At 39.4% G+C, this 10,965-nt stretch overlaps 1 protein-coding gene across 1 annotated transcript; it reads right to left on the bottom strand.

The window, feature by feature from the left end:
• Positions 1 to 214: 214 nt before the first annotated feature.
• Positions 215 to 7,870, bottom strand: LOC119011917 (proenkephalin-A-like). The gene is made up of 3 exons (XM_037085386.1): positions 7,578 to 7,870; positions 7,027 to 7,173; positions 215 to 1,078 (listed from the first exon to the last, which is right to left on the bottom strand). The coding sequence occupies exons 2-3, from the start codon at positions 7,168 to 7,170 to the stop codon at positions 479 to 481; spliced, it is 744 nt and encodes a 247-aa protein (XP_036941281.1). The 5' UTR covers positions 7,171 to 7,173; positions 7,578 to 7,870; the 3' UTR covers positions 215 to 478.
• Between the last annotated feature and the right edge of the window lie 3,095 nt (positions 7,871 to 10,965).

The following is a 10,965-nucleotide window of genomic DNA, read 5'->3' as shown; positions in this document are numbered from 1 at the left end:
ACTAGAAACTGTGACTGTTTCTGTTTGAGTATCATTTTTATGGAAAGCATGAAAGCAAGGAGAATCACCATGTTTTATGCTGTGTTGATATACTTGTGTTTTTCAATGGTTGAAGGGCCCTTGACTTGATTGTGTCTTCCACTTCTAAAGGCCCTCGAGCACACACAAAAACCAGACATGATCATTTTTAAAACATCATACACTTACTAACACACCTCGATCAACAGATTCTTTTAATAAATAATATCAACATGAAAAACAAAAGCAGACCATAAATGATTTGTGTACATCTGAACAATATATGTTTATCTTTTGTTTATCAGAACAGGATTAATTGAACCAATGGAGTAGGCAGTAGCATGTTATACAAAGCCAGATGATGCAATGTGATTAGCAGAGCAGTTGGGCCGGTCAAGTCCAGACTACAAGGTGATTGGTTGAAGAGAGGTGGTTGGAGGAATGGGTGGAGTGAAGGGTCCTAGTCCATGAACCCCCCGTACCTCTTCTGTAGCTCACTGCCATTCTCCCAAGCCCGTTTCAAAACCCCTCCACTCTTGCTGCTGTCCACCAACCACTCAGGCCGGCCCACGCGCCTCATGAAGCCGCCATAGCGCTTCTTGAGCCCACGCCCTAACACTGCTTCCAACAGGTCACCCTGCACCACCCCTTCTTCAGCCCGACGCATGAAGCCTCCATACCTCTTAACTGCCTCACTTCCCTGACCATCCCCCTCACCGCCATGCTCGGCCACTGCATTGAGAATCTTTAGGATCTCCAGACGAGCATTTTCTTCCTCGTCCTGGTTCCCAGGATCCTCAAGTGCTCCCTCTGGAGAGGAGGAGCGGCGAGACATGAAACCACCGTAGCGCTTCATAAAGCCTCCATACTTCTTGGCCAGCTGGTGTTCTGGAGATGTTGCGTCATTATTTTCGGTCATGATTCCACCTACTGCTTCCTGTTCTTGCTGTTGATGGGAGTCAGCAGTCAGAGGATTGTGGTTCTCCTCCTCCAACAGTAAGTCCTGGCACAGGCGCAGCTTCTGGCTGTCCAAACCACCCTCACACTCAAGTGAGCATGTCTGTAAAAGTCAGAGTAATTAGTATTACTTTCGATTATGAATTGTATCAATGTAATGTCTGCTTAATAAAACATGACATGGTTTTGACATGTCTGAAACACTATGGGTTAATCAGGGAAAGAATTTTTCTTCATCAAATGACCCCTCAAACTTAACAGAATCCGCTGTTTAAACACTTTGTAAGGGTCCCTTAAAGATGTAGAGGCAGATATGAGCAGATATTAAAGGAACTAAACATTTTAGAAATAACACATTTGTTGTCTTTCTTAAAATAAAATGAGAAGATGATCAGTCCTATATGTGTTGAGTATGGAGCTGAAGTCTGAAAATATGCTGTGGTTCATCTTGTTTTTTTCCCCCCAAGTCTAGCAGTCGCATCTCTTCAAATGCACATCATGTACACCACTGCAGTCCAATGAAACGTATGCAGACCATTCACCAAGGAGATGGGCTGCAGAATGTATATCAATTTGAGAGAAGGCAGAACTGCCGTTGCTCACCACAACTCTGTGCATGAGTGGTTAACCTCGTGGAGATATGGGTTGTGTTAGCAACGATGAGCTGTTAAATGGAAAATGATGCTGTGATATTCTCGCAGACACCCGCTGAGCTTTGCTATCAGTACTTTTGGCCATACTGAGTCAAATCATGCTACAAGGATTTGTGTTTCCATTACCATGGACCTTCTAAATGAGGGGCCAAAGTGAGCGATCAAGTCATGAATCTGCTTAATTTTACTGTTCAAATGCAGTTGTTACTGTTGACAGATCAACATTTTTACTGATGTTGCTGCTTCAGAATAAATACTTTTAAATAACTAAATAATAATAGCGAGGAGTTTTTATTGTGAAGAATTTATAGGAAATAAACTGTGTTTATCACTGACTTAGTCAGTAGATCAGGTTCATCTCACAAAAACAGCTCCAATAACATCAATTTGGCCATGCACTGAACATCATAGTCTAGTTTTGTGGCCATAGGAGGCACTGCCTCTTCTTTGTTCAGTGAACACAGGCTTGCACATGTTGGTCCTTGTGCAGCCTCAGCGACTACGACAGTCCAGCACTCACCTGCTATCTATTTATTCACCTGCCAATTTCAAATTTTAACAGATGCCTGGAAATTCTGCATGATATTTTAATTTTTTTTTTCCAATCACCTCAACTTTTCTGCAAATTGATCAATCATCATAGTATAACTCATTTAATTAATGTGAACTCTATTGCTAATATAAGTATAACCTATAATAGTGATATAAAGCATCATCTGATGAGATTGTGGATTCATTTTAAGTCCTTCTTTAAAGCAGAATTTCAAAATGTTTTACTAGTTCATTATGAAACACTACTTAACACAGTTATTATTCAAGCTGTTAAATAATGAATGCTTTGTGGTTGCACTACTCCAAATACCAAAGAAAAGATGGGGGCCGAAAAAAAAAATTAAACATCAAAAAAAGGTCCAGACACTGTCGCTCCCTCAAGTGCAATGTATTAGCACATCCAATTTTAAATTGCACTTAAAGGAGCTACAGCTACGATTTTCCTCTCATGTTTTTTCAGCTGCTAATTAACCGAAATCACAAGAACTGAATGCATTTAAGGCAACATAAAATGAGTTTATGTAAATCTTGTGCTTGTTCCACTCTCCCACCGTCTCACCTGGATCACAGAAAAAAAAATTTAAAAATGAAGAAAAAAAATGCAATTCTTAACTGACTTTATGGTGATAGGACAGCCGTTTGAGGCTATTGTCTCTTATCGCACTTGAATGTATTAAATCCTGACAATAAGCTTGGATTAATTCTTATCAAATTTCAGATATAGACAGAAAGAAACACAACGAAAGCTCTGCTATCTACGTTGTGGAACTCAAACATTGTGTTGATATCAAGAAATACAAACGGAGACGAGAGTAAAGAGAGAAGCAGTCAAGAGGGGAGATTCAACAGATGGGTTGGGAGAATACAACAGCCCATTTCATTCACGCTGTTTCCCATGTGCCCCCTAAACAACTAAGAAAAACACAATTTCTCCCTAAAAACCCTTTGTAGCAGCCTGTTCCTCACATATTGACATAGTATCCTACTCATCTAATGGAAACCTCTGCTATAAAAGCCCACTTATCCCAGTCATCCTTTAAATATGTGAGTCCATATAACAGTGATGGCAGGAGTATAATCAGACTAAAGGCATCTGCTGAGCCCTGGGGGCTGCGTACTGTCGGGATCACCTGCTTCCAACCCCACATGTGTCATTGGATTTCACTTAATCGAGCCATCAGACATTACTGTTTGATTGTTTGTGGGGGGGATTCTTGCTGAGCTTTCAGTGCTGCTGGCTTATGAAGACAGATTTAATGAAAAACAAAATTGAATTGAGGACAAATTAGCGCCTGAGGGGCCAGGAGACGGGAAGACAGCAGCACTCTCTGGTGGGCATTACAGGAAGTATGCGACAAGAAATTATTGTGTAAAGAGCAAAAAGACACAGAATGGACCAAATCTGGATTTCAAGATGAAAGAAAATATTCCATTTGGATTTCTAGTATTTTCTAGTTATTTCTCTGGGTCTTACTGTCCTTTCCCTCCTACTGAGTGGTGCTGAAATGTTTGGGAATGGAAGCAACGAAAGAAAAACTGAGAAAGGGAAGATTGTCATGGAAGGTAAAGGGGAATGAGGAGGGAAGAGGAAAAAAGAATGCAGGAAAGGAAAGGCCTCATAAAAAAAGACAACATTATTGAAAAAATATCACCCTGATTGCTGTCATCGAGAGGCTAAAAGGCTTTAAATGGCTGAAGAGGACAAGTGATGAAAGGGATAAGAGGAATCAAAGTAGAGGAGAGGAGTACAGAGAAATAAAGTAAAGGAGAACCCCCAGAACAAAGATCCCTACCAAAGGCAAAGCGTGAACTACTGTAGGGAAACCTCCCTATTTAGCACACGCACCATATAAGGCTATTTACATATTGAGTCCAATAAATAAAAAATGATATCAAAATGTTTGTTCTGTGACTATTTTTTCCAATGCAGCTGCTACATGAGACTTGTCATTGTAAGCCAGATTTGTCGATATTGAGTTAACAATGCACATTTGTGTGACATACCTGCTGATCCCTGAAGAAGAATAAACTGTGGTGTTTTTGTTACCCTCAGAGGATTTGTAAAGACCTCTACTCATTATCAAACCATAAGTGATTGTTATGACAGAGACATATTATAGTATGACTTAATTATAAATCAAATAAAAACAAAAGCTGTAAGAATACAGTAGCTGCATAGCATAGTTCTTTGCAATTACATAAAGCATGATGAGTATGTACAATTTACAATTTAGAATTTCAGTTTTATCATTATAATGTTAAATAGTCATTCATGTCTATCTTGATTGTTTAATTATCATTTTACCTGATGGGACACTACCAAAAACAAATCACACGGTAGAGTAAAGGAGGACACGATCTGATATCGCTGTGTTGGTGTTGTTTCTGGAACATCGTAATTAATGTTGCTCCAGGGCCGTCATATGAACTGACCTGCTACACTCTGGTAATGTCACAGCTTAGTGACTCTGTGAACCAGACTGGAAAAATACAGAGGGGTCGGATGTTTCAGAACACACGTTAAACATTAATTAGTGTCAGAAATTGAAAAGAAACAGAAAATGATAAGTGAACTTAATGTAATAATAATAAGTGATAAGTATACAATTGTGGGATACAAACCTCCACCTCCTGAGTCAGAGTCCTGTACGGAGCTCACTTAGACACGACTGTGTGCTCTCAGCTTGATTTTTTAGTACCGCTCTGTACGTTGAAATGATGTCTCCCCCCATGAAACATTAACTGAGTTCTGACTGTCATGGCAAAGCTATGACATCACAATAGCGCGATTGATCAGTGTTTATGATGGTCCTGGAACAACATTAATTATGATATTTTTGAAGCAATACCAACGCGGCACAAGCACATACAGCTAAGGACTTCTCTGTATGATCAATTTATACGTCTCGTGGTATGTTAGTTCATTTTATAGATTAATTTCATATAGTTGTTTTTTATTGTCATGTGTGTAGCCTAAAATATTTTTTTCTCTAAACTCACTGAAGTTCCCTAAAGCCCACCTGCTCCAATTATGCCAACTTCACTGCGTTTCAAGGGGAATTTTATCCATTTTGATATTTGAACCATATCCTTATATTCCCTTATATCCCTATATATTTGATGATGAACTGGCTCCATGATTTTTATCATTAATTCTCCTGTTTAAATGCCAGTGATCCTGTGTGGGTCAATTCATTCTGGATAGCCCTGTACCCGAAAAATATTTCATGTTTGCTCGTTTAAATGTGATGACAATTTAACAATTAAATAAAATTACTGTTTCATAAAAAATCCTAAAATTGACCCAACTGTTTTTCTTTCAGCCAATCTGTATTCAGAAGCCTTCATAAAACATTGCACATTAAACCAGCTGGCTGGACAAGAAAATGTGGAAAATGGCAAATGACAACACCATAGCTTAGCAGCTAGATAAAGACAAAATGACAATACATATTGAAAAATCAAGTGTTGAAGAGTTATTTCCACAGTAGTTTTGATTTTGTTCCCACATAATCTTTTGGCTGCATTTCAAAGCAGACAAGTTGTAAGTAGAGCAGGGTAATATCTCAAAATGATATTATCGGAAAAGGAGGCTATATGTGTATGGTCTGAATGAAATATGGTTATATGGTGATATGGTACACGTGTTGTGTTTAAGTATAGTCATATGGTATAGTAAAGCAAAGTAGCATAGTATAGTAATATTGTCACAGTATTGATATTATTTCCTCAGAAATAATTTGACATTTTGTCACCCAGTCCCAATGAAGAGCATTTGAGGAGATTTCAATATATATATATATATATATATATATATATATATATATATATATATATATATATATATATATATATATATATATATATATATATATATATATATATATATATATCATGTATCACCATCTAAAGCCTAAAGAGTAGTGCAAAAAAGCAATTACTTCAAATGCATTTTACTGGCCAGGAGTCAGTGGAGACAATATTAAAATATCTCATAAGATAAGATTAGCAATAACACATTTGAACTGAAGGAATTTGTACTGTTATGATCTTTTTGGACCCCCTATGGGCTTCAAGGTCTCCACTAAGCTCCTGCTACCCATTTAATATTTTCACAAATTTAACAATAACACATTAGAAAATGTGTCTAATTTAACTACTGACACTTCAAATGAGAGAACGTACTTAGATGTTTGTATTCTAAATGTTTTCACTTCAAATTATTTTACGTTCTCACCTTTTATTTGTAAAGACTACATTGTTTAGAAAACTCTGGGACAGTTTCATTATAATTACTATCATCTAATAACTGACGACATGAAGATTAAGTGGGAAAAGAGGAGAGGTGGGGAATAAAAGAGGGAAAGCGCAAAGGAATGGGAGGTTCAGAGAGAGGCGAGAATAGAGAGAATAGAACAGGGAAAGAGGAATTTCAGAAAAAAAGATCAGAGGTGAACAAAAAATTGCGGAGGGCATTTGAAAGAAGAGGAAAGAAGAACATTTAAAGAAAATATATCACTTTTTTTTTTCAAAAAGTGCTTCTAAAATTCTACCTGTCCGTTGTTTGATATATCTTAATGGTAGAATAAAAAAGGAGCTGTCCAGTGCTTCACTGTAGCTGATGAATTAAACCTACCTATACTGCATGACTTCGTGAGGAGAAAAAACCACACCGCTGTGGAACCCACCCTGGTTTTAAGTCTAAAACTGAGCCTATTTACAATATACTTTACCTTTGGTGAGACACCAGACTTTTACTGATTTGAATGGATCATTCATACACAGAGAAAAGTTGTATAAAACAATAATTTAACTTAACAGCAAGAATCAAATATTTTGAAATTACCCGGGAGGAGAAACCAGACTGCTGTCCCAGCAGACGGTACACACACAGTGCACACTCCTTTCTGCAGTCTGTTCCAACAACCAGCGACACACACATGCCCAGAACCAACATCCACACGCAGCTGCTGTGTGCAGCGGCAGCCATGGACTGAAGACAGAGAGGGACAGAAAACAGCAACATCAGCCACAAAAAGTTCAGGCTCAGATTGCTAACAATTACTTCACTTTTGAATCATGATCATTAAAAAAAAAATCTGACAATAAAATTAATATATTTTGAAGCTGACAACCTTTAAGCAGAGATTTCAGCCACTAAGTTTATAATATTCTCCAGTAACTATTTACTCTCCTATCAAGTGTACTTCCTCCACTACCGGCAGCCTCCATCATGCTTCATATTGGGGCAACAGGTTTTTCTCTTGACAGTCTCACATCAATCATTCTAACACATAAGAAAATATGAATTTCGACTTTGCCATGAAGTTCCGTGAGTGTCTGATGGGCTGCTGTGTTTGAGGAGCAGCAGAGGTCACAGTACACTTCTTTTCTTACCTCTGTCTTATTCTAAACGCTACTGAAGCCGGTGGATGCTGTCCTCGTCCCCGCGTGCCCTCGGGAGTGCCGGCGGAGTAGGAAACTGTTGAGTGGCACGAGACTACCCGCCCGATATATCTGCGTGCTGCTACTTGTGTGACACTGGAGAGGTCACACACACACACACACACACACGCACTCACGGACGAACACACTCTGTCCTCTGTGTGGCCGTCTGTCTGACACCCGGTCACCTCTGGAGGAGTCCACTGAGCCGCTGCCTCTGCGGCTGGAGGCTCCGCGCGATGTTTAAGTAGTTGGTGTGGCTTACGTCACCGAGGATAATAGGGAGGGGGTGAAGGGGACAAAGCGTGGTAATGTGACGTGACAGCCTCCCCCTTCTTTGTAGCGCGCGCGCACACACACACACACACACACACACACACACACACACACACACACACACACACACACACTTTATATCACGCATTGACTGGTCATCTAATTTATTGTTTCCCTGAAACTCTCTGACGGATTAGTAGATAGCAGTCATCCGTCTAGGTTCAATTGTGGGAATAATATTTCATGTTAGCATCTTTGTTTGTGTGTGGTGCAATCTGAGTGACAAATGTCTTTACTATGAGGATTAATTAATGCATACAAGCTTTGGATGTGAATATGGATGCAGCAGGGCCATTAGGAAACCCTGCAGCGTTTTTTGCATATTGCTTTATGGATTATTCTTTTATGGAAAATCCAATAAGCTCCAGTCACTGCTTTACTGACCACATCTAGCCACTCATAATGTTTTACTCTCATCATTTTCAGTTTGATGTCTGATCACAGATGGGAAAATATTTCCTGTGTGATATTATTGCACTCCATGCTCTGTAAATCTTCCCTGCTATATGCAGCATTTAAACCCATCATGGCAGTCTTTGAGCCTGTAACATGATTGGAATGAGGAGAAATGTTCCACTATGGGGTTTCAAATTCTTTAAATGATGTGTGGCCAGTAAAGGTCTCATTTATACTGAAATCCCTCTGTATAACACCCAAATCCACATTTTATGAAGTTGAATGTAGGTGAGCACATTTTCAGTCAATATTTACATTATTTATGGGATTCTGTAAGCTGCAGCCTTGCTTCTCTCCTATTGGTCCTGTATAGCTGAGCTTAAAATACTAGTCCTGATTTTCCACTGGCTCACATTTTGGAGATGACAGATAAAAGCCCATATCAAAGTCAAATCAAAATAATTATCAATTCTATTTTCTATGTTCTAAATGTAATTTTGTTCTTCATTCCTATTAATTTCCTTTGTCAGAACCCAGTGATGCTTCTAAAACCTTTTGAAACATCCACTGTTGTCTGCTCTGTAGCTTTACGTACAGTGCCTATAAAAAAGTATTCACCCCGTTGGATGTTTTCCTCTTTAATTGCATTTATAAATTAATCATGGTCAATGTAATTTGGCTTCTTTTGACCAAAATAGTCAATAAGAGTCAAGAATAAAATTGTCAAGAAATTAAAACTATGTCATGTAAACAAGTAATTGCATTAGTATTCAGCCCTTCAAGTCAGTATTTAGTGGATGCACCTTTGGCCTCAATCACAGCACTGAGTATGTGTTGATTAGTCTTAGTCAGGCTTGCACATGTGGGCACTGAAATTTTACTCCATTCTGTTCTACTGAACTGCTCAAGCTCTGTCAGGTTGCACAGAGATCAGCTGTGAACAGCCCACAAATTGTCCATTGGATTGAGGTCTGGTCTTTGACTCAGCTACTACGGATCATTTACCTTGTTGCCTGTGTAGATTTGGCTGTATGCTTCGGGTCATTGTCTTGCTTGAAAATAAATCGTCTCCCGAGTCCTTGCACTCTTGCAGACTGAATCAGGTTGTTGATTTCACTATATTTTGCCACATTCATTTTACCCTCTACTTTTACAAGTCTTCCAGGACCTGCTGCCAAGAAGCATCTCCACAGCCTGATGCTGCCACCACCATGCTTCATTATTAATCAAAGTTCCAAATTGACAGTTAAGTTTTTGTAATGAGACTGAATAACTGAATCAGCTATCTTATCCTTTCTTCAAGGGTGATGTTTCAGAGGCAGAGAGCCTGTTATCTAACATAATTAATAACTATCTCGGATCTTGGGGATCTCGGATCATAATTCATCATTATTCATTTTTTAAAACTTTGCATTATGTCCCAACACTGTCATAGGTAATATTTGTTTCAACAATAAAGCAGAAAAAAATACAGTTGAAAAGCAAAAATGTAATGTTCAAGCAGTGCTGCCTCATGCAGATTCCTGCTCTGTGTCATCAGTCCCATGGAACCCAGTTACAGAACGTTGCTGATTTAAGTATTACAATCTACATATGCGTGTTTTCATCATCAACATTTGCACATATTCTGACCAGGACGGTCCTTAGATCAGACCTTTATGGGTGCTCAGCTCCCACAAATTAAAAATTCTATTAATGAAATGTTTTTTTCACAGTTTCTGATCTTCCACTGTAACAGTCTTCTATGTCTGTCCACTTTTTCATCCGATTCTTCTTAACACAAACATACTGCATGCAGCTAGAAGATGACATACACTGATCTGGAAAAACATAACCCCAGGCAGTGGTCAGTATCTATCAAAAGCCGTCCAAGGAGGGAACAGTGGTGAACCGGCGACAGGGTCATGGGTGGTCAAGGCTCATTGATGCACGTGGGGAGTGAAGCCTGGCCGGTGTGGTCCGATCGATCATATAAGCTACTATTGGCAGTGTGATGCCTTGGGCAATGTCCTGCTGGGAAACCTTGGGTCCTGCCATCCACATGGATGTTACTCTGACACGTACCTAAACATTGTTGCAGACCATCTATACCCTTTCATGGAAACAGTATTCCTTGATGGCTGTGGCCTCGTTCAGCAGGATAATGCTGAATGGTTCAGGATGGTTTGAGGAGCACAACAGCAAGGTTGAGGTGTTGACTTGGCCTAAAAATTCCCCAGATCTCAGTCCAGTCAAGCATTTGTGGGATGTGGTGGACAAACAAGTCCAATACATGGAGGGCTCACCTCGCAACATAGAGGACTTGAAGGACCTGCTGCTAACATCTTGGTGCCAGATACCACAGCACAACTTCAAGGCTGTAGAGGAGTCCATGCCTCGATAGGTCAGGGCTGTTTTGGCAGCAAAAGTGAGACCAACACAATATTAGGCAGGTAGTCATAACGGTATGTATGATTGGTGTATAACCTGATAACAATTAAGAAAACAGTGCATTTAAGATATGTAAGAGGAGGTTCCACCTTTGATTACTACTAGGTAATGTAGTCAGGTAACATCAAAACCTTACTCTCACCTGGACCTGGCTGTTTTGCAGGGACAGAATGTGTGA

The sequence above is a fragment of the Acanthopagrus latus genome, chromosome 21 (genome assembly GCF_904848185.1).
Source record: "Acanthopagrus latus isolate v.2019 chromosome 21, fAcaLat1.1, whole genome shotgun sequence".
NCBI classification, from domain to species: Eukaryota; Metazoa; Chordata; class Actinopteri; order Spariformes; family Sparidae; genus Acanthopagrus; species Acanthopagrus latus.
The sequence above is the reverse complement of the archived record's forward strand: the minus strand, read 5'-3'. Positions and strand labels throughout refer to the sequence as shown.